The 24,489-nt window shown below is 35.7% G+C and overlaps 2 protein-coding genes across 5 annotated transcripts in view; one reads left to right on the forward strand and one right to left on the reverse strand.

Moving 5' to 3' along the window:
* Nucleotides 1-3,599, reverse strand: part of TGDS (TDP-glucose 4,6-dehydratase) — a 22,387-nt gene extending 18,788 nt beyond the window's left edge. Inside the window, exon 1 of one of the 3 annotated variants that reach the window (XM_039837717.1) lies at nt 514-721. In XM_039837717.1, coding sequence (XP_039693651.1) covers nt 514-599 — 86 coding nt within the window. In that variant the 5' untranslated portion in view covers nt 600-721. Of the gene's footprint in view, nt 1-513; nt 722-3,417 lie in introns of those variants that run through there. The other 2 variants (XM_039837725.1, XM_039837708.1) reach the window with 2 other exon arrangements.
* Nucleotides 3,577-24,489, forward strand: part of GPR180 (G protein-coupled receptor 180) — a 27,057-nt gene continuing 6,144 nt past the window's right edge. Inside the window, exons 1-6 of one of the 2 annotated variants that reach the window (XM_039837689.1) lie at nt 3,577-4,019; nt 6,526-6,684; nt 12,709-12,909; nt 19,452-19,632; nt 19,776-19,825; nt 22,549-22,706. In XM_039837689.1, coding sequence (XP_039693623.1) covers nt 3,875-4,019; nt 6,526-6,684; nt 12,709-12,909; nt 19,452-19,632; nt 19,776-19,825; nt 22,549-22,706 — 894 coding nt within the window. In that variant the 5' untranslated portion in view covers nt 3,577-3,874. The remainder of the gene's footprint in view (nt 4,020-6,525; nt 6,685-12,708; nt 12,910-19,451; nt 19,633-19,775; nt 19,826-22,548; nt 22,707-24,489) is intronic. The other variant, XR_005647540.1, reaches the window with a different exon arrangement.

The following is a 24,489-nucleotide window of genomic DNA, read 5'->3' on the forward strand; positions in this document are numbered from 1 at the left end:
AAGATATACTTTGAAAGTACGGAGAAAAGACTCGATGACTGAATGTGCTAAGTGTGAGAGGGAAAGAGGTATCAAACGTTTAGTACCAACGAAAGATTTTTAAGTTAGCTGAATAAATAAATGTCCTGTCATATTCCAAAAATCGTTTTTCGGCACCTATATGTACAAGAACTGTATATCGTGGTGGGGAAGGGGGTCGGATGGGTTGAGGCAGCTGGTGAGCTCACTGCAATTGTGGGAGCACTAAGAAGACTGACAGGCACATCTCAGGCCACACAGGAGAGCGGACAGTGCTTTGGGAAGAAGACGTTTTAAAGATGTCGCAGTTTCAAAGGAACCAGATCTTCGCAGGCCGGAGAAGTGAGAGAAGGTAGGATGATCCCGGTCGTGCATTAAGACCCTCCCCTTATCAGACAACCAAAGCTGGTCCCAAGTTGCCAAGGCAAGCAGAGCCGCAGGAAAAGGTTGGGGATTCTGGGGAGCCACTACTTGGCCAGCGACGCCGTTACCTACATGAAACCAGCACCCCCGGTTACGAGGACCCGCTTCACAAAGCCGCTGGGAGGACCAACTGACTCCGCAAGGTCCACAGCCGACATTTCTTAGCTCAGCAGTGCCTGGCACGGTAAAGCGCCAGGCCTGTATACGGTAGGGAAGTTCCACCGCGACTTTTTGCGACGCGTCCTCGCCCCCCCGACACGTTAACTGGGGCAGACGGAGGCGGCTTCCGGAGCGTAGCCGATTTATCCCCGCCCATTGGAGGGCTGGGCGGAGCTCTCCGGCGCGCACGCTCTGGTGGAAGGGGAACCGTGGGGTGTGTCTGGAAAAGTGCGGCGTGGAGCTCTTTCGGACAGCTGTCACCAGCATAAATAAATAAGGCTTTCCTTACGTACACAGATGGTCGGAGTTACCTTCTCATTCTTGAACTACAGTTATCTCCACAGATTACCAGTTAAACTGAGAATAACCGGGGAGTTCTCTTGTAAAGTATAGAGATGCGAGGTTGGAACTGCGAAATGACTTTTTGCTGTTGTTGTTAATATTATTATAGACAATGCAATCTGCTTGCAATCATGATAAACATGTTCCCTAGATCCTACCCTTAGATCTGTTCCTACTATTCTGCCTCTTGCTCAATATGCCCCAGCCTCTGTCCTCCTTGCTTGTCTTTGAATTAGCCTGGCATACTACTTCCCTTAGGCCTGGATGCTCTTTCCCCAGATGTCTGCCTAGTTTTTACTCTTAATTCAATTCTGAGCTTGAATGTCTCTCTATTCCTTGACTACCCAAATTAAAATAGCCAATTCTACCCCAGCCCTGCCAAACCAACTTACCCTTTATTTTTATGCACAGCAGTTATCAACATTTATGTTGAATTCCTTGTTCATTGTCTACGCTGGAGGGCAGGGGCTTTGTTTCCTGATATAATGCCCAAGTCCTAGGACCAAGCCTGGCACAGAATAAACCATCAGCAAATATTGGTGAATAAATAAATATCTAGTAGTTGTTTTTTTATCTGTGGTGACAGAGCCTAAAAATAAAAAGAATGGGAATACCCAGTATATGTAAAAGTGTCATCTGTTACATTTTGGTGGGCAAATTGGTAATATATATGCAAAGTTAAAATATACATACCCTACGATCCCCAAGTCCCATGATATATAGATAAATGCAGAAAAACACAAATATGTTCATTGCCGTTTGACTGTAATGAAAAACTGGACACAATATAAAGGTCCACTAACACCGTTGTATTTTTTTAAATACGATAGGCTGACATATAGCCTATTGACTATGATATGAGGACCAACTTTATTGTAGTGAATATAGTTTTAACTGACCAGACCCCTCCACCCTTTATCATCTACCCAACTTGACCCGCTCCAGGCAAGCCACAGGATGGGCATCTGACTCACCCTAGGCCAACTGAAGCTTCTTCCTGGTTGGAATTGGACTAAGGTTCTAGGATAGCCTGGTTGCTCTTCTTGAACTCTGAAGACCTATAAATTTAGTACTTGCTGGTAGCCATATTCATTTAAATGAACTGAGCAATCAAAAATGTGTCTTCAGTGAGAGGGAAAAACAAAGGTGATAATGAAAGAAAGACAAGAGATAGAAAAAGAGGCCTCAGCATTCAAGGCCCATGGTCTTTCTGAGTTTTGTTCAGGACCAATTTTATTCCTGTTCTAGGTTTGCAACTACCACATATATTTATAAATGCATCTCTGAAGGGATCCACCCTAAATTATTAACAAAGGTTACCTTTGGGAATCGGGTATGGGTAGAGAAAGGAAGAAATGAGGACTTACATTTTTATTTCATATACTTTTGACTGTGAATTTTTTTTCTAAGCTTCATTACTTTTTATAATTAAAATATAATACAATTTTTAAAAATCTCATAATATTAATACCTCCAGTTTATTCCTGGTCTGCCAGAGATACCAGAAAATGCTGGCTATATGATAGGAAGTGTTCCCCCAAAGTCTGTTGTGAGAACTTGCTTATATGTAACAAAAGCTGGTTGGAGAGTGAAAATAACATATACATTTATTCCTGAAATAATTTTAAGCTTCTACTCTCATGGAGACAGACATAGTCTCTGACCAGCTGGAGCTTAAGGTATAGTAGGGGATTCAGATAAATTAACAGACATGCTGATTTACAGTACCCTGGGGTAAGTGCCTGGGTAGGGAAGTTAGAGATTCTGGTTCCAGGGGCATCTAACACAGACTTGAGGTTTAAGAAAGGCTTCTAAAAGCCTTGGGGAAGAAGAGTAAAGTAGAAAAGGAAAGGTGATGTGGAGGTTGAGAAGAAGAATAAGGTAAGTACTCTAGGTAGAGGGATCTGCAAGTGCTATAGGCCAGAGGAGAGAACCTGGAGTGTTTAGCGAATTGACAGAGGCTCGGTAAGGATGGAAATGTGAGAGACTTGAAAGCCATATTCTAAAAAGTTTGTATTATGTACTAAAGGCAATCGAGAATCTTTGAAGAAAAGTCATCCAGGCAAATTGCATTTCCAAAAATTTTCTGTGGTCTACGGTAGAGATGGGCTGTGTGTAATCAATTGGAGAAAATTAAAACTGGAGACAGGTCAGTTGCCATAGGCAACGTAAAACGATGATACATACCATGATGGCCCGGATAGGATAGTGGCTGCTGTTTCCTCCCATTACCACCCAGAAGAGCCACTAATATCTTCAATAGAGTTGATTGGATGTAAGAGTGTATGGGGTCAAAGTCACTATAATTACCAGGTGTCTGGCTTGCTGGATGATGATGCAATTCAAGAATACAGGGAACCCAGGAGGAAAAAAACGGTAGGAGGTGCCGAGAGGTCATACGTTAAACTGTGGACATGTACAGTTAAGTATCTTTGAGACATTAAACTGGAAATGTCCAATAGGCTACATACGCACCTAGGGCTTTGAGGGAGTCTTTCTCTCTTCATCGGAAATGGTAACGTGTGTGTTTCTTAGTTCTTTCGGAATCCCACAAGCCTCTGGAAAGCCCTACGGGCTGGTGGCGGAGTTCCCACGCATGCTCAGTGGCACCACACGCCGGGACAAGGAGGGCAGTAATGTTTCCGTAACCTGAAGCAACAGCCTCTTGATTCTCCATAAAAAAGGCGGGAACTAGTCAACAGGCAGGGAAATGATGGGACGCACTCATGTGCACGTCCCGCCCATTTCAGTCTTTGATTGGTAGGTATCTCTGGCTCGTGGTGGAGGAGCCCGCCTTATTGGCTGTCAGTAGCCTGAGGGCGGGTCCGCGACACGGGTCCCACTCCTTCCTCCCCCGTTCCAGCTGCCGACGTGGGACTGGCAGCCGCTGGCGGTTAGGGACCGCCGTGTGGGTGCCTAGTGGCAGGTGGTGATGGGGGTGCTGCGGCTGCTGGCTGTGGCCCTCACCTGCTGCTGGTGGCCGCTGGGCGGCCAGGGTAAGACGCTGCGAGGCAGCTTCAGCAGCGCCGCGGCCCGAGACGCTCAGGGCCAGAGCATCGGCCACTTCGAGTTCCACGGTAGGTGGGGGGGCGGGGTGAAGGATGAAGGCGCGTGGGCACATCCTGGGGGCGGTGCCTCCTCCCCTTGCGTGGGGAAACTTGGAGCCAGGCGGCCGGACCGAGAATTCACCCAGCTCACCTGGATTTAATTCCAGCGTCGCCCGCAGCCCTCCTGCACCGCAGCTCACCGGAATCGTGGGATGCGTTTATTGCCAACCCCACTATTCTTGCTCCCTACACCCTTGTTAACATCCTCCCCCGCTTACTGATTGTATTCTGCACCTAAAGGACCGCCTCCTCAACCCTCCCCATATAAACATTGAACAGATGACACGTCTGCTGGCTTTTTTTGAGTCTCGAAGAAGCATCATTTGCTCACTTCTGTCTCAGCCTGATCATATATACTAAGGCACTGTAATTATTTGTGAATTTAAGCCCCAGAACGTAGATTTTCTGGGTTCGTTGTTGTTTTTTAAGATCAATTAGATAAAACCTACTTGCAGTAGAGAGGTTTTGGAAACCAAATAAAAGATCTGATTACCTAGTTGTCACTATTGCTAGAACAATTTGGTTACTCCACTACTAAAGAAGTAGGTTTACTATGGACGATAAAGCCTAGAATTAACTTGACAGAAATTCATGTAAGTGTATCCTGGAAGCGTCATAATTTGTATCCTCTCTGGCCCTTCTGAAATTAGAACTGCATTTGATTCTTACCTTATGGTCTCCCTCAAAAATCAATAATTCTTCAGTGAATGAAGTTACAATTCTTATTTTTGCTGTATGTATGTATGTATGTATGTATGTATGTATGTATGTATGTATTTTTACGCCTACAGCACCTGGTCTTCCTAGGTGGTCTCCCATCCAAGTACTAACCAGGCCTGGCCCTTTGCTGTATTTATTTACACCCTCAAAATTTTTCTTGATACATACTCTTGGTACTCTTAATTTGGCTGCTACTATATTTCAAATAATTCGTTGCCTCGTTAAGGTTAGGATCCTTTATTCATACAGTCTTTAGCATTAAAAGATGCAAGATCAGAATTTTTTTCTTAGGATTCATAGAAGATAATAGAAATGAGAAACTTTTCAGTATAGGAAAACAATCTTAAGTATTGGAAAATTACAGAATTGGTAGTTAAGAGAGGGGAACCTGAATTATTTTTTTTAATCCAAAGTTTTCAAAATAGCTTAGAAAAGGAGATTCAGCCCAGTTTTCCAATGTCCAATGTGGGATAGACCTTGGGTGAATGAAATAGAAACTCTAGAAATGGAGTTTTATTAGTATTAGGAAACTTTAGTTTCTTAATCAACTGGCTGTAACTATACTTTTGATTATTGACAGTGATAGCAATGTACTACAATAAATGGCACTGTCTGGACAACGCTTGAAAATCTAGGGTGTATGGAAGCTGTGACATGGGTTATTACTAATGTCTAGAAGCAAGGCTTAGACAATCCCAGTATTTCATGATGATTACCTGGTAAACAGAGGAGAAAAGTAATAAATCCAGATTTTTTCAAGAAAGTTTGAGGAATAGAGCATCCCAAGTATTTTAATTTCTCTCTGTGTGTATACAGACATATAAGTATTACCAGTTTTCAGTGAATTCGAATTCAGTAAAATAATACTAGAACTACACTGAAAATGAACTCTAATAATTCAGAATGTGATTTAAGATGTTAATAGGGCCTTAAAGTCACTTTTAAGACTTTTGATAATTTATAATCTAATCAATTTGTATAGGAGACTTAGACATTCTTTGATACATACTATACATTTAAATTTATTTAAAACATTTAATCAAAGTGATCATTATATTGGCAAAAATAAAAACGATGGTAAGAGAATAGAAAACCTTAAAATGAAAAATGAAAAGCAATCTCCTACTTCTCACCCAGAGTCCATTTCCATAGAGGTAACTATTTTTTTGCCATTTATTTCTGGGCCTTAAATGTAGCTGGTATTCTATAGTAGACTTACAACATATATTCTGAAAGTTCTCATGTAAAAGTCACAGATGTCAACTTTTGTGTCGGGTGTAAATGTCTACCCCAAAATTGATTTATTTAAACTTTCTTGCTATTAACTATGTTTATTTTTTACATTAAAAGTATAATTAAATAGTAACAGCCATGTTGTTAAAAAACAAAAGAAACTTAGCAGGAAATGCCTATAGATTATGAACAAATGTTAAAGACACTGGAGTGGTTGTAAAAAGAGGCAACAATTCTATTATAGTGAAGGTCCACATACAGATGTTGCTGTTCATTCAGTGGAATGTCATCAGTTATCAGCTGAAGTATAAGGAAACACCACACATTGATTTGGATAATTAATGTGCATAATCTCAATTTGCATCTGAATGGAATATTCTAATGTGATATACCTAGTTAAGTGAGAGTTAAAAGAAATTATATTCTTAAATTCCCATTTTGATAAATAGAAGTATTGAATTGTCCTACCATTGCACTTTTGTACAAGATCAAACTAGTTGATAATTTTTATTTTAATGTCCAGGTGACCATGCTCTTCTGTGTGTCAGAATCAACAACATAGCAGTTGCTGTTGGAAAAGAAGCTAAACTCTACCTGTTCCAAGCCCAGGAATGGCTAAAGCTGCAGGAAAGCAGTCATAGTTACAGTTGTAGTGAAAAATTATCCAAAGCTCAGTTGACAAGTGAGTACCTCTTTTTTTCTTTGATTATCAGATATGTTTTTTTCCTCCTTAATATTGAAATACACTGTTTACATTCCAAGATGTTTGATAACACTTTGTCTACTATGTTTTAAGCTGAAGTTTAAGGAAATGAACCTTTTCCTTGATCAAAACATACAATGCCTTTTTCCCCTTTATCATTCAAAATTTTTGAGAATATATCCAGATAATTTCCTTTACTCCAACTTCTTACCAGTGATATAATTCATACCAATATGGCAGATATATTTTGACACAGTGGCAGCATGGAATGTGATAAATTTGTCAAATGCTTATTATCTGCCAGCACTGAGCTAAGCACTAAACACAATGTATTATCTCAGTTAATTGTATAATTTAGCTCATGTAACGCTATTTTGCAACATGTTTTGGGAACACGGGACCTAGTCATATGGTGACACAATGTATCGTTTTGGATGTACCAGTCCCACATCATTTGTAAACATTTAGGTTGCCTCTAGAGAGCCTCTACTTTTATTATCCTAGTTGCCTGAATCTATTCTTCTATTCTCATTAACACTGGCACACTTATTAGGATGTTAGTTATCCAGATTGAATGCAGATCTTTTTAATATAGAGATGAAGAACATGTGCCATGCTACCCATTTTACCTCTTGTAAGTTAGTTGGTTGTCAGAGACATTAGCCATGTGAAACATCCATGAGAAAAAAATAGGAATTATTATTCTTTCCTTTTTCCCCTATATTTCCCCTGTCATGTTCTGCATATGAATGAGTCTCTGAATCTTCTTTTAGTCTAGTCAAGTAAAATACTGCCATTTCTAAATATCCAGTCTAGTCAAGTAAAATACTGCCATTTCTAAACATCTAGGAATAAACAGCATTAGCAGCTCTGATTCCCTCACAAGGTGGCTAGCCAGAATAGTAATGAGATTAGTATCCCCAATCCTGCCACTCATTGTAGGGATCTTTTATTTAGATATTTGTGATGACATTGACAATATGCAGAAGTCTGAACTAATTGATTCAGATATCAAAGAGACAGTTACGTATAGTTATTTACTTCAATCCTAAATTTCAGAACTTACCTGAGACATTTGTGCAAGTGCTCATTATCATTTATCTTTAACTTTCTATACCAATTTGCTCATGTAAGTGTTCCACATATGTATAAAAAGTTCTTGCCTGTCTAAACCCAATCCTTTTCCAGTGTTCTTTGTTTTCGTAACTTGTGCCACCATCCATCTAGGAAACAAGCTAGAAACCAGAGTCTTCTAACACTCCCCTCTTCAACCTCTCTATCTCTTTGCAATCAATAAGTTACCTCTAAATATCTTGAATTCATCTACACTTCTTCGTCTCTATCCCTACCATGTTATTCTAAGCTGCCATAATCTGTCGCCTATACTATTGCAATAGCCTTCCTCCCTGGCCACTGCAGCCATGCTAATTGCCCTCGGTAACCAGAGTGATCTTTCTGAACAGCAAGTTTGATTATGTCCCATTCACTTCCTCACCACACCCTTAAGTACTTCAGTGGTTTCCTCCTGCTCCTAGGACAAAGACAGCCATCCTTAACTTGATCAGCAAAGCCATCATAGTCTGGCCCTTGCTTACTCTCCCAACTTCATCTCACAGCATTGTTCCCCTCCCACTTCATTTAGTGCTTGTTTTATTTTCGTGCTATCCTGAGCCTTTTCACAAGCTTTTCCTTTGCTTGTTCTTCTTTTTCTCTCCTTTCCTCCTCCATCCTCTAAGTTAACTCGAGTTTTTCTAGCCTCTTGTTTTCCTCCACAGCACTTGTTATAGTTACCACTTTACATTTTATTTATTTGTTATAAAAATCAATGAGAGCAGCAGAGCTCTTTTGGTCTATTCATTCATTCATTCATTCATTCATTCACTGAGCACTTCTGTTGTTTCATGCACTATGCTAGGCACTAGTGATAAATCATGGACCAAAATGCAGAAACTATTTCAGTCCTTAACACTAGTAGGGGTGACAGGAATGAACCACATCAATGTGAATAAATGTGATATTACAATTGTGATAAGACTATGAATGTTAGTTACATGGAACTATGAGAATGAGAATTCAGGATACTGAGTGCGGAGTTAAGCCTTTTACTAAGTATTTGTAGGCTGAATTATCATAGAGCTTAATGTTTGAGGGGTTTTTTGGTTTGTAGGTAGTTTGCTTTGTATTTAGCACTTCAATGTCTTTTTCTTTCTCCAATAAAAGCTTACCAGGTAGTTTAAAGCTTAGAGCTATAGGAATCAATTTGTTTTCTTATATCACATGGTCAGTATTATACCAATACTGTATACACTTGCAAAATCATAATGTTTTTATCAGTCACGTATATCTTCAGTCAAGAACTTATATGTACAGGGAAACAGTATGGTAACAAAAGAAAGACAACAAAACTGGGAATCACTGCTAGTGACTTATAACAAAATCTTATCTTTGAGCCACACTTTACTTATCTGTACAACAAGGAAGCTGGACCAGTTTTCTCTTAAGGTTTCTGAAAATCCTAAAATCCTGTGATTCTAATTATAACTCTTTAGGACAGAGTTGCATATATATAGTGCTGTAACTTACAAAACCTCTTGCTGTTGTTTCTTCTTCTATTTTCTCTTCCTCTTCCCTACTCTCTGAGTGTAAAGGTATTCTTTGCAATTATTGGAATGGAAGATCTCAGGAAGCAGGAATTTTTGAGGAAGGAGATTGTTTTGTTAAATTTTGGGGCCTGAAATAAATTAAGTACTGGTGAGATATATATCAGTTTCTACATATTTCATCAATTCCTTTCCCAATAACAAAAGCCAAGTCTTAAGAAAAACTATTTTTTCTAACTTTTATATATTAGTTGTCTTATTTATAGTATTTTATTATTTAGGAGCTTTGGTGCATTGGAGCAAAAAGCATATCCTTAAATTCATGACAGTGTAGTAGTATCACATTTTTAAATAATTCTTTGTAGAAATAATTCTCATTTCCAGGCCATTAATGAGACTTAAGAATTAATAGCCTTTCACCTACTTAGTAATGAGTTCGCTAACTATGCCTAACACCCATATAAATCCTTTCTGCTGCCATGAACTATGAAAAGGCTAGCAGATTTGAAAAATCCTCTAGTGCCAAATGTAACTTGTGAGTATACATTCTCCCAAATTAATGTTTGAGAAATTACTTTTCAGTCTTCTTTGTCCTCATTCAGTAATGTTATAAAACATCAGCTTTAAAAAGATGATGGAAACTTTTGTAGTTTTTTACAGCAAGCAAACAAGACATTTAAAAGCACCGAAAATGATGTTTCTATGTAAGAAAAAAATTTAACGAGATTCAGAGTGATTTGCTGTCAGATTATAAGAGCTAAATATAATTTTGTATATAAAACATATTCAATAGTGTCTTTATACATCATGTGCATAGTTTTGTACATTTGATATGTTTGTAAGTCATTTAAAGGGTGTTAGTATATTATTATTGTGTGTATTTTGTTAGTAGTATTCATTTCCTTTTATAATATAATTGGACAATTATCCATTCAATGCCATTCTCTGCAATTCAAGTGTTGTTAATATTTGAGGTACTAATTACGTCAGCATAGATAATGCATGCTGTGCTGTAGTCTTGTCTCAAAAACAATGAATACACAATTTTTTCAAGAGGCTTGTTTTACAGGCCTGCCGAAAAAGGCAGCAGGACAGAAACTAAAGGCACTATTGCTTTATGAAGTACACTCTTGTTTTAAATTGATGCAAATCTGCATAATTTAAAATGAAATATTAAGAAACTATCTAGTTAATTTTTATATTTTATCTAAGGGGAAAAAGTGCAAATGATAGAACAACAACATAGCAGAGCCTTTATATAATCTAGATTAATCTAGATAATCTAGGATGTATATTTCAAAGGCCTTATATCTGAGCCACTTATTGATTATATATTGAATTTTTATTAAAAGTCTTCAAATCTTTAACAGAAATTAGAATCTTTGTTACATTTCTCTAGAAGCTGTATAGTAAAAAAAAAAAAGAAAGTATAAATGTCAGCTAAATTAAGATAGCCAAAAAAAAAAAAAAAAAAAAAAGTGCTGTGGTATTGTTGATAAAGTCATCTTGCCCAGTTTGCCTGCTATTAATGAAATTCCTAATTGTGAAGTCCAAATTTGAATTCTGACTAGATACATCTGTATCTCATTTATAAAGACAACCTATAAATAACATTTTCCAAACTTTTAATTAGGAAAATTTTCAGTCAATACAGAAAATTGAAAGTATAGTACAACCAACATATTTTGTTGCATTTGCTTTACATTTGTATGTGTGCGATTTTCATTTTTAATGGAGCTATGAAAATAAGCTGTGGGCATCATGAGCAGTTTGACCACCATATTTCAGCCTACACCTTATAAGCATAAAGACCTTATTCTCCATAATCACAATATCATATTACACCTAAGAAAATGAATAATTTCACAATGTCCTCTAAAATCTCTTTCATATGCATATTTCCACAGTTATCTCGAGACATGGCTTTTATTTATTTTAAAGTTTTTTTTCTTCCCTTGAGAAGATCTAGACTAGCGGGCTGTAGGGGCAGTCTGGAGTTGGGAATCGGGCCCATCGTAATCTTGTATTTTAAGAATATATAAGATTTTCATATACCATTTTATTTGCTCCTCACGAGAATCTGAGAGAAATAGGGCAGGTATCTTAATTTTACTACTGAAAAGCAAATTTAGAGAGGTTAAGTAATTTATTTGCTGAGTGATAAGGTTAGTAAGTAGTAGGGCTAAGACTTGCTCTTTTAACTCTTCTCTTCTTATTATACAAAGTGTTTGAGGCACTGCTCTCCTATAACTGATAGTGTTAGCAAGTATCTCTTAGGTCAGATTCATAGTTTTAAATCGAGAAGAGATCGTAGACATCCTTTAGTGTTTCTCAAAGAGGGTATTATTGGCATTTTGGAGGGATTAGGTCTTTATCGTGTGAGACTTTACCTTGGATTGCATGAGGCTTAACATACACAGCCCCTGCCAAGTATCTTCTCAACTATTGTGACAACAAAACTGTCAGTACACATTTTCAAATGCCCTGGAAGGGAACAGAATTACCCTGGATTGAGAACCACTTGTTAGTATAACCACCTTGTTTTAAAGAAAGGAAAAGGAGTATTAACCTTTATTCAGCAACTACTGTATGCCAGATACCATGCATAGTCCCTCATATAACGTAGTCCTAGCATCAGCTATTTGCTCTATTATCTTCATTTTACAGATGAAGAAAGTGAGTGTCATTGCTTATGTAACTTGCCCGAGGTCACATAGAAGGTAAGTATTGGAGTCAGCATTCAAGCACAGATCTATGTGAGGACAACACTGATGAGTCCCCTCTCCCCTGCCACTATGTAGACCTGACCCAGTATAACTCTTCTTATAATTTCTATTGTTCCACTTTCCATACCTTTTTAAAGAATTACCAATCAGAAAAAGATTTTGGAAAATGAAAATCTTTTGAAGGTGTTTGTCATAGTTTTTAGACATGATTTCCTATGTTGAATGCTCCATTTTACATTTAACTCATATAGGTAGTTTCCAAAAATGTCACTGTGATGGTTATGCAGCATTATGAATGGACTTAATGCCACAGAACTGTACTCTTGAAAATTGTTAAAATGGTAACTTTTTGTGTATTTTACTACAATGAGAAAAAATTTTAATGTCACTAACCCACTCAAAAAATCTGAAAATATTTAAAATTAAAATTCAGAGTTTCAGTGAAACCATTCTACTTTCTGGTGTTTCGTAGTACTTTTATAGTGATTCCTTTGGTTAATATATGTTTTTATCTACATTATGGTTTACAAACCATATCCCAATACTACAACAGGGTTTGGATTTCTAAGGCAACAAAAAATAAGAGCTTTCTAACTTAAAATTGATTATATGACCAAAACAATGAATACATTTGAGAATTTTGCTTTGAAAGTGCCATTTTTTTTTTCTCTTTAAAGTGACCATGAACCAGACTGAACATAATCTGACAGTGTCCCAGATTCCATATCCACAATCATGGCACATGTTTTATGCAGACAAGTATACGTGCAAAGATGACAATGAGAATTATCAGGTGGAAGATATATCATTTGAAATGATGTTACTAAACCCCGATGCTGAAGGAAATCCACTTGATCATTTTAGTGCTGGAGAATCTGGTAAGAATATCCATTAAATATATGTTCTAAATACAGAAAAAAATTTATGCATAAATGTTTTTCATATTGTTTTTAGAATATTAAAAATTAAACAAACTTATGTGTCCAACAGTAGGAAATAGTTAAATGAATCTTCCTATAGCATATTCATAGCTATACTATTAAGTTAAAAAAGACACAATTTTATATTGTATGATTTCAAGTATGTTAAAAATATAGAGAATAAACAGAAGTATAAAAATATTAACAGATTATTTCCATTTGTTGGGTGGTAGAATTATAAATAGTTTTATTTTCCTCTATAAATTTTAGATTTTTTTAATGATAACTTAGCATTATTTTTATAAACAGAAAAATGTTAGTAAGTTGAACGATCTAAATTGGCAACTCAATAATAGAGATTAGAAACTGTGCTACTTTGTATGACCATCCTTTCAGTAGGTTGTTTGAGCAAATTTAAGAATTGCCCTTATCGGAGCTTTCAACCATTTTAGGAGTGATCAGTTTATAATGCTTTCCAAAATTAGATTTACTCCCATTAAATATTTCATCAAAATTTTAGTTTGACTATGTACTATACTACTGAAGTGAGATACCTAGCCCAAAGAGAAATGAATGACTTCCTGTGATTCATGATAGGCATGCCATAAAGTATCTTAATAGATTTGTAAATTAACATGTCAGAATGAAAACTAAGATCTGTAGGCTGTCTCTCTAAGAAAAGGGATACATAAGTTCATTACTCATTTAGAAGAGTCAATCTGCTTAGAGAAAAATTCAGTCTCTTTGTATCTCATTGGCCATTGAGGTGGGTAGATAGAGCTAGGGCAGGAGTTGAGGCTACAGTATACAGTTGTTTAGTTCAAAGTGTAATTGCCACAGCTAGAAAAGCAGCTCAAGGAGCATATGTTACAGACAGTAGATCACAAGAGGTAAACTTTTTTAAAAATCCTTTGCTCTGACACACACACACACACACACACACACACACACACACACACACCTACACATAGTGTCAAAATGGGATATTAAATGTTTTAAAATAGTTAATTTTAGAAGTTTTTTCTGTAAAGGAAATGACAGAAGGGTAAGCTACTCAAGTAGTTTTTGAATGCAAATGAACTTAAAGGTTAAATTTCACTTAATGGTAGTTTAGATCAATGTAGATCGTTATTGGAAGTTAAATCAGTCCCACCATTTCTTTTATCTTTTTAAAGGATGTTGGCATTTATTTTTCATAGTTTGAAAAGGCATTGATGAAACTCATGTCTACAAATAGCATGTTGGACTAAATTGTTTATAAGGTCCCTTTTAACCATAAGACTTCATTATTTCATGTGATACTTATTTTTAGGACTGGTCAAGGCTCAATAAGAAGTAATGCTCTGCTGCATACAGTCACTGTACATGGAAAACCTACTGCTGCTAGTGGAATCCAGATCAATAAGCCCTACCCCCTACTGCTGTCTAGGTAGTAGGCCTTTGGCTAAAGAGGTTGTTTTATTTGTTGTATGGATCCATGAGATGCTGCTGGATTCTGATATACTTTTTCTTGCCTCCTTGCCCAGGCTCTCGTTTCTGGTCTCTTTCCTCTTTCCCAATTTGACATGTGAACGTTGACCAAGGACCATAAAGTGATCAGATTTGTGCCCTGTGCCATACTTGGGCACTGAATGTGATCATTCTCACTCTGGCTCATCTTGAACCTTTCCCATCTCTTCTAGTATTATTTTCAACATCCTGAATTATGGCCAGCTCTTTCTTTAGAGTTCACACTAAGCATTATGATTCAGTTCTTATTCCTAATTTGTTCTGACCAATCTCCTGTGACTGATTTTGATTAGATGCTTACACTTAAGTCTAAAATATATTTTTTCAATAGTAGAATGGAGAAAGTTACATTGCTCATGCCATCAACAATATTTAAATGAGGGACAAAACCTCACTATAGTATGTATTTTCATGAAGCATGGGATTCTCTCTATGCAAAGCTAATCTATAGGGATTGATGATTGAAAAGTGCCAGAAGTTCTCAAAAGTATTCAAATTCGTTATGTGGCTGGCTTAATTCTTAAGGATCACATCATTTTATTGATTAAAATGCCTAAAGGCCTTAACATGTGATTTATTCTACATTGCCATAAAATGTGGTTAATTCTACATTGAAATCTAAATCAGTGGTTCTTAACCCAACACACAGATGTGTATGCATCTGGAAGACTTATAGATTCAACTAGAGACTCATAGATTCAATTTTGGAGTGAAAACCAGGCATTTGTAGTTGGTCACTACTCACAGAACCACTGATCTAAAAGTCTGTATTCCACATTGCTTTGGTAATGTGTCGATTTTCAAGTAGAGCCTTAAGAAGGATTCCTTCTACTCCATAGCTCAGGTATGGAATTCATTTCCAGAGAATAATCCCCAATTAGTTCATTTTAGACACTTTTGCTCATTTGTCTAATCTTCTGCCCTGAGTAGGGAAAATTGATTTGTTATGCTTTTTATTGAGAATTGATGTTAAACCACATGTATGAGAGATTTGAATTAGAATAACCTGGTGCAGATAGCTGCAATTAATGTTGCACGTTATTCTGGTTAAATTTTATAATTTGCTTTCTTTCAAACCAATTATGTATTTTATATCTACCAGACTTTGTTTTTTTCTATATTTTACACACTTGTTCTAGATTTTGAAAACATAAAATAAAACAAAATAAGGCAAGTGTGATGCCATTTGACAAAATACTACATAGGAATATCATCCTTTAAGGTAGAATAAAATAAAACTCCTTCTTAAAAATTAGAATCCTCATTAACTCTGTTTGTGTTCTTGTTAGAGACCAAAAGAAGTAGTCAGAATTCTGAGAGTTAAAGCAATATCATCTAAAGTAGACTGGTTTTTATTGGAATAATATTACAAGCTCTGTCACATCTGCCATTTCACTGTTTTTAAGATTCCAGATATGTTCATTCTATTCTCTTGTCCCTTTTTGCCTCTGTTATCCCAACAGATAATGGGTCGGGTCTTCCATTTAGCTCTGGTAACATGTTGCTGATAATACATTGGAGTGCTTTTGGCTTAAGGTAACAGAAAACACTAATGCAAGTGGTATAGACAATAAGGAAATTAATTATCTTACATAACAAGAATTCTCAAGGCTTCTTCAGGGTATTTTCTTCAGTAGCTCTCTATCCTGCTATCCTTTGACTGTCATCTTTGTCCTTAGGCCAGCTCAGTCATGTTCAAAGTTAACAGCAGCAGTTCTGGGCATCACATCTAGATATAGTTGGCCCTCTAAATTCGTGGATTCTGTACCAGCAGATAGATTCAACCAATTGCAGATTGAAAATATTTTTCAAAATCCCAGAAAGTTCCAAAAAGGAAAATTTGAATTTGTCATGTGCCAAGCACTACGCCAAATCCATGTGAATGAAGTGATGGGTAGGCATACCCTGCTGTAGCCTTCAGCCATTTTCAAAGATCCTCATTCTCTCTCCAGCAATTGTTGTTTGAGCATTGTTCACCTGACACATCTTGGTATGCTGTTTTATGTAAGGGATTGAGCATCTGTGGATTTTGATATCCACAGGATTTGTGGATACTGAGGGATGGCTGATGGCAAACCTTCCCAGAGGCTCCCTCATCACATTTTGTTGGTCAGAACTGGGTCATGTGCCCTCATTGTACAACATGAGAAAAATGTAATAGAAGGTGTCAGAAAGAAGGTAAGGGTACAGTAATGAGTCAAAGTACAGGGCTAGGCTTACCTCTTAGGGCAAGGAAAATGGAATTTCTTTGGTTTTGACTAATACAGATATATCTTGAGACATTTGAGGGTGGAGTGGACATTGGGCTCTGAGACAGCAAGCATTGTGGGTAGTCAAGAGTGTTCCAGGTGCTGACCCATGACCCAGTGACTTTCTCCCCTTCTCTTACCCTCTTTTCTCCCATCTCCCATTATTTAGCTAGAGCTGAATTTTTTTTGAAGCTGTCCTGTAAGATTTCTTTCCACCGAATTTTGCCAATTCTTCTTCTCATTAAGTTTGCCTTAAAATCTATACACTTTCTAATAACATAGGTGTTTGTCACCTGTTGCATGCTCATTTAAGAGTATTTTTCATGTGTAGGTAAAATTTAATACCTAGTATCCATCTGTTTTAAAATTAGATTTTAATTTCAAAGTGAACAGATTGCTTTCTTGTGAAGAATAGTGGCAGAACAAAAATAAGATTGATAACTGAAAACAAAAACTTTTTTTCAAGAGATAATTTATTTAAAGGAACACTGAGTGCAGGGCCAATATTTTATCCTTAAAGTTATCTTGCAGATATGGTCAAGGTAAGAATAACTGATGAAAAATCAATGAACAAAGGTAGGACATATGTCCTATTTCAAGTTATTTAATATATCATCTCAAAATTTGTTGGTTATAATGTTAGCTTTTTCTAGAAGATATATTTAAGCTTGAATAATCCTAAAACATTTTTTTGCTGGTGGCATATGTCTCATTTTCAAAAGTGTCTCCCTCTCCTACATTATTCTGATTACTCAGTAAATTGTCTAAGGATTTTCTTTTCATGGTGGATTTGTAACCTAATGGAGTCTGAAACTTTAACTTGTATTGGATATTCTGTAAAGAATTATAAACAAATAAAACTTTAAATAGAATGCTATATTTAATTCTTTATACTAAGAAGGAAAGATGGAAACCAGGATTTAAAACGAAAGCTGGCAAAAAGAATTTTATTGATTCACAGTTATGTTTAACATGTTTTCCATCTTATTTCATTACTATAACAATCCAGGCTTATTGTCCCATTATTTCTAAAACTGGAATACTTTTCTATGTAAGGAATTTTAAAAGAAAATATGCTTTTTCTGTTGCTTGATAATCTCTTCCTGACGTCTAAATTTGCCTTTTAACCTGGACCAGAGAATTGGATTATCAAAATTTATATATGCAGAACAGGAGAGACACCCAGTGGTTGAAATACTTTTTCCTTCCTTTTTTTTTTTTTTTTTTTCACCATGCCAAAAATATGATTGGGATTGAATTGTTTATTGACTGTTTTTCCTACTATTTGTCACTTCTGGATTGCTTTTCTAAAAGTATTTTCCGTGTAATAGAAGTAGTCCCTTCTCTACCTATTGATTGAAGTTTACCCCAAATGAGCGGGTTCACGGTTGGAATGGAAGTGACTGCAGTTTAGACTGTTCATCCACAGATTTCAATAGGGGTGGCTCTATTCAGAGATACTGTCACTATACTCCAGTGTTACTTAGTTGGAATACAAAAGCCCTAATATTAGGGACTAGCTCTAGATGTAATCAAGTAAACGTAAGCTATTAAACTCAAGCTAGCCCTGTGGTTTATTATAAAAATTTTCTGAAAGTTTCAAAAAATGAAGACACAGTCAAAAGATTCTAGATAGCACAGAAAAAGGAGGTGTTTATTTAGAGGATGCATGAAAACTGTTCTGAAACACTACTAGTAGGAACTAGATGCCACTTAATGACTGGCACCATTTTTAATATAAAATCTGCATATTTATTTTGTTCTTGTCCTTACCAACCAGCTTCCTTTGCTCACTTAAAATTTCAGTGTACTCAAAATTTTTATTTTATCGTGGCCTGGTTTGACTTCTTTGTCCCATCCCAATATCAATTCCTTTCAACTTCAATTTCTATTGCCTAATTCTTTCCATGTTCCATGTTTTAATTTCTCAAAAGAATGTGATTAGCCTAACTTGTCTTTGAGAACCCAGTTATGCTGTTGGCTACTGGCTGTTCTGTGGATTGATAGCCATTTGTTACATTCTGGAGCAGAATCACATGGTCACCGTAGTATTTCCTCTTTGACCAGGGCTGAAGACAGTTTACTTCAGAAGGGGGCTCTGGTCATGACAGGTATTTTGAAGCTTTGTCCAAATGGAAATTTAAGGTAATGGTACATTCTAGAACTGTAGTTCTTGTGCTTTAGCTGCATCAGAATCATCTGAAATGCTTACTAAAACCCAGATTGCTCCCAGAGTTTTTGAATCAGTAGATCTGGGACGAGCCCAAGAATGTCCATTTCTAACAAGTTTCTTAATGATGCTGCTGCTGCTGGCCCGGGTATCACACTTTGAGACCAGTTGTCAGGGTATACTATTGTAGACTGACTAAATCTGTTTCTAAGTATCTTACAAAAGGAATCTACTTTGGGGGTAAAACTATATTTAGCCATGCTGAAATCATTATTTTACTGGTTTTGTACAAAACTATAATCTTCTGGTAGTCTTTGGGCTTATGCCCTGACTACTGTGCTTTTTATAGATTGACGTTATTTTAATCTGCCTTCCTATAGTTAGAACTATCCAAAAGTATAAAATTTTTAAGTTTCAATAATTTTCTTTTTTGTTTTTCTTTTACAAAAATGAATGCTATGACTCCAGTTAAAAAACAAGTTCTAGAAGTATATTGACAGGGAGATTTGAAAGCAACCCAATACTCTAACTGGCTTATTTTACTGAAGCAAACTCCTTTCTTCTCTTTACAGGGTTACATGAGTTCTTTTTCCTCCTAGTCCTAGTGTACTTTGTGATTGCTTGCATTTATGCTCAATCATTGTGGCAGGCTATTAAGAAAGGAGGACCCATGCACATGATTTTAAAGGTTCTGACAACTGCATTGCTGTTACAAGCTGGTTCAGCTTTAGCTAATTACATTCATTTCTCCAGGTAACTCACAACCACTAAAACTGTGTTCATCATTACGTCTAATTAATCCTAATTAGTCCACCAAAATTATGCTTGATTTGATTACAAACAATTTTTTTTCACATTTATAATTTACACTAATACTCTCCTCTTCAATTCCTCAGTTACTCCAAAGATGGAATAGGGGTACCTTTCATGGGAAGTTTGGCAGAATGTGAGTATCTTTCTGAGCATTTTCTTTTCAATGTAAATTTACTGTCTGCTTCTTTTTTGTTTTCCTTTTTTTGGAAATTATATTTTGTCATAATATAATTTTTCTGTTCACGGTTGGTTAGAATTCAGCATGACTGAAAACAGGGCTACAGATTTACTTCCCATATATCCTGTTTAGTTCCCTCTCAATAATATGTATAGCTCTTCACAATTTTTAGAGCACATTTATATGCATTCTCTTACCCTCAATAAAACCTCAGTGAAGTGTAGGTCTGCTTATCCCTATTTTGCAGATAAAGACTCTCAGTGGATGAAGCACATTTCTAAATGTCAGTCAGCCATTGAGTGGTAGTGCCAAGGCTCGGATCCATGTTTTTTTTACCCCAAGGTGAAGATTTTTTTCCTATTTTCATCTCTTTTGTGACTCTTTTTCTCTATTCTGACCCAGTGCCAGACAGTACACCTATAACTGAGCTGACCTCACACCTTTGTTTTTTTGTGTTCCTCCATAAGAGGAATGCTTATGAAGTAATTTTTCAGTTAAGCATGATGAGAAAAAATATTTAAAAGTTTCTATAAGTATGACTTTGTAAAGAGAACTTCATAGGGACATCAGGTCATATGTCATTTTTAGTCCTGGAAAAGTTAAGATTTGCTCTAAAAATGTAGATTCTGAATATGGCACCATTTTAGGATTTACTTTTCTTTGTGTTTCCATATTCCTCCTTTAGTCTTGTTACTCTTTAATAGAGTATCTTATGGTAATCTCTCTAATCATTTCAGGACCCACTTTTCCTGACCTTGCTGCCTATTTTAAGATTCTAAGACTTCTAGAACCTTTCATTTTCTTGTGAAGAGAAAGTGTACTGTTCACCTGTTGGACATGAACAAGAATTGCTTCTCCTTTTTTTAATATTATCTAGAGCTCTTAGTTTCTCACACTTTTTTCTCTTACATGACTCAGGATGTTTAACAGAATCATAAGTATTTTAAAGTTGGACAGAACCTTAGAACTAATTTAGCTTATGCAATTTAGGAAATTGAGGTCCAAAGAGGCAAAACAGACAAAAGCCCATCAGTGGCAAAGCTGTTAGTAAACTCAAGGATTTTTGAATTTTTTGTGTCTGCTATATGCAAAACAGCATATTAGTCTTTCTGACATCTTCTTAACTGTAGGTTACAAAGCAAAAGTCTTTTTTCAAAAACTGCAGTAAATCGATGTTGCTCATTTTGGTAGTTCTCACAACAGTTTGGTTAGTTAAATGATTAAAATTTCAAGATTTTAAATAAAATGCCACAGAATGGGATTTTTGTGTGATCTGTGTTTTTTACCTACAATTAGTTATTTTTCACTAACAAATAAGCAGCATTTTACCTATTCTCACAGTTATAGTATTATATCAATATATGCATTACTTAGCATATAAAGAAATGAGCCAGAAAATCAGGTGTTTTTCCTCCCAGATATTTTTTTTTTTTTTTTTGCTATTAGCAGTTTATGTAGGAATATTCCTTTGGCTATAGCTTCTTTATTTAAGTAACCGAGTATATAATAAAAATAATGGGCATCACAGATATTTAAAAATCTATGATGAAAGAAAATTGTACTTGAACTGAAAGAACATGACATCTTACCTCATTCAAATGTAATGACAGTTGATTATCAGAATTCGCTGTTTATAAGTTAAATGTGGAGTATCTAGTTTTAATTTTGATGGCAGAACAGGGAAAATATGCCAAATATATATTTTAAAAACTACATTATTAATAGGACTTCGGCTTATAACTTTTAAATATAAGTATGATACTATAGCTAATTTTATCTGTTTCTCTGAGGATATCTTTATATAAAAGAAGTAAAAATTGTATACGTCAAAGTTATGGATGGCAATTTGAAGAAACTTTTGTGAAATTGTGATCACATATTTATTTCAAAATACAGCATGATGAAAAAGTGATAATCTTTTTTAAAATCGATAAATACTAGCTTCTAAAATATGCATAGAACTTATCGATTGTTGTTTTCTTGTAGCGCTGAACTGGACGCAGGAGGTTTTGTTGCATCCTTTTTAAAGTAGCAGGCTTCCCCTGCAGTGTAAGTGATGGCCACCTGGTGGCAGATCACACTAATTCATGGACTATTTCATTTGTCTTTGGAACTCAGACACCAAAGCCAAGATAATTAATTGGATGTTACAGCAGCTATGCATTTTATTGTCATGCTATTTCTTATTAATAATTTTAGAAAATATTCTTCACGTTACAGTTCAGCCATCAGAAAAAAACATGAGCAACCAAGAAATGAAAGCACCAATATTCTTTACATTGTAGAAATTATGTTTAGAATTTGTTTCTTTTAATAAGCAGTGAGATATAGATAACAGGATTATGTAGTTAGAAAAGCTAAAAAAATGGGAAACAAAGAAATTTAAAGTTACCTTAAAGATATGACACGGGCATGTATATTTATATATATGTATGTATATTAAAATAGGAGTATTGTGATTGTTTTAACTATTTTCATAAATGTTTACGAATTTAATGGTGAAGTTTTAGTTCTTGAGAATTGTATACATAAATACTCTTATTGTTGAATTTCATCAGCTTCTCTTTGAAAATGCCCATCTTTTTGTGGGTAAGAAATAATTATATTCTCAACTCAGAAAGGACCACATTCTTTGTATCATGAAACCTTGGTTGACTTCAGTTTTCGTTTCCCATTAGTTTTTGACATCGCTTCTCAAATTCAAATGTTATACCTACTTCTGAGTCTATGCATGGGCTGGACAATAGTCAGAATGAAAAAGTCTCAAAGCAGACCTCTCCAGTGGGATTCTACTCCTGCATCCACTGGCATTGCCGTATTCATTGTCATAACACAGGTGAGTATTGACATTCACTGTCTCTGCTTTTCAGTATTCAGAAATGCATATTTGAGCATATCTCATTTCAAAATTGAAACCCAGGACCCATGAGGAATTTGTGTCATTTTAAAGTGAATTTAAAGAGTGATAGATCAGGTAACATGTTAATTTTCTGAGTGTTGAAATTAATTGTAATTTACCTAAATTTGAGCTTCCTACCAGCTTATTCAAACACAGTATGTTTAATATTAGGTTAGATTCTCATTTCCTACTTAGTAGCTTTTTTCATATTTTGTAACACATAGTAAGCACTCAACATTAAATGAGTGAATCAGTGAATTTGAGGTTCATTCATTGGCAAGGATCTTTAGGTTCAGTTCTACATTATATATGAAGTAATTCAAGTGAATATCTGAGATCAATGAAAAAGCAAAATGTAGAATAAAAAAGACTGGGATCATGATTTTGAAAACAATTACAAAAACAAATTCGGTCTTTTAGAAAGGTCCTCTGTGCTTTTTATTCCCCCTCTGTAGTGCTAGTTTAGACATTATTCTAGGATTCTTGTATCCCTGTGTACAGGGGTTTATAAAAATTCAGAAGAAAGGTATAAACATAAAAAATTGTACTGAGTTTGCGACCATCAATGGCTGTAAATGAAAATAAAATACATACCTGGGCTTCGTAAAGGACATTATAATCTAAGTTTTAATGCAATATTAAATAAATTGCAAAATTCGTTAAATAAAAGATAAGGTCTCTGCTTTATTCTTCTTTGTACCTCTAGTATTTATTAAGTACAGTAGGTGCCGAGTGAAATAGGTATATTGAATTTACATGATTGAGTTTAGAAAGAGACCAGATCAAAGATAGTGATATTTAGAAAGGAGGTAATGCCAGGAAGGGAGGGCTAATGGGAAAGAACTAAATTAGAAGTGATTAAAATAAGGGCAAGATTCTACCAACTTAACATTTTTGATTCAGGAATTGTGGAGAGTAGTGTTAATATTAAATTCTCATTTCTCAATTAGTAGCTTTTTTTTAATTGAATTTTTATTTCATCGTAATTTAAATTCATTATCATAGACAAACACAAATTAAGAACTGATAAATACAAATTAAGAGTGTATGGGGGCATTTGTGAAGACTACATTAGACATGGCCCTAGTCTTCAACAACAACCCAGACAAGGTGGATGATAAAGGCAACGAGAGACTATATAAATACATTCATATGTTCCACAGGTCATGTATTTGCATACATATATGAAAATGTGGGAGCTCAAATTATAAGAATGTGTCATGGTCATTGGTAGTGTCTTTTCTGCTTTAGTGGAAATAGAAATTGTATGTATTTAAGGTGTATAATTTGATGTTTTGGTATACATATATATATTGTGAGATGATCACAATTAAGCCAGTTAACATCCATCACCTCACGGAGATAGTAGGAAATGGTAGTTCTATAGTAGCACCTCTTTTTTGTAAAAATGGTAGTTCTATAGTAGCACCTCTTTTTTGTAAAAGTTAAGTTTAGAAACGTAGTTTAAATCAGATGGGTATAATTTGGTGGAGTGGAGGAATAACATTTTCAGTAAAAAAGAGCAAATATTCAGCCCAAGAAGGAAATTCATGTGTGCAGATGACAAAGGAGTTCACCTATCAAGAATAGTAGCAGGGATAAAATTAGGGTAGAATATTTGAGAATAGGGAAAGGAAGAGTTTGCTAGTAGCCCTCATAAAATCGAAGCATTGGATTTAATAATTGAGTTTTGATCTAAATTCTTTGGAAGCCACTGAAG

Source organism: Pteropus medius, unplaced genomic scaffold (assembly GCF_902729225.1).
Source record: "Pteropus medius unplaced genomic scaffold, Ma_sr-lr_union100, whole genome shotgun sequence".
Taxonomy (NCBI): Eukaryota; Metazoa; Chordata; class Mammalia; order Chiroptera; family Pteropodidae; genus Pteropus; species Pteropus medius.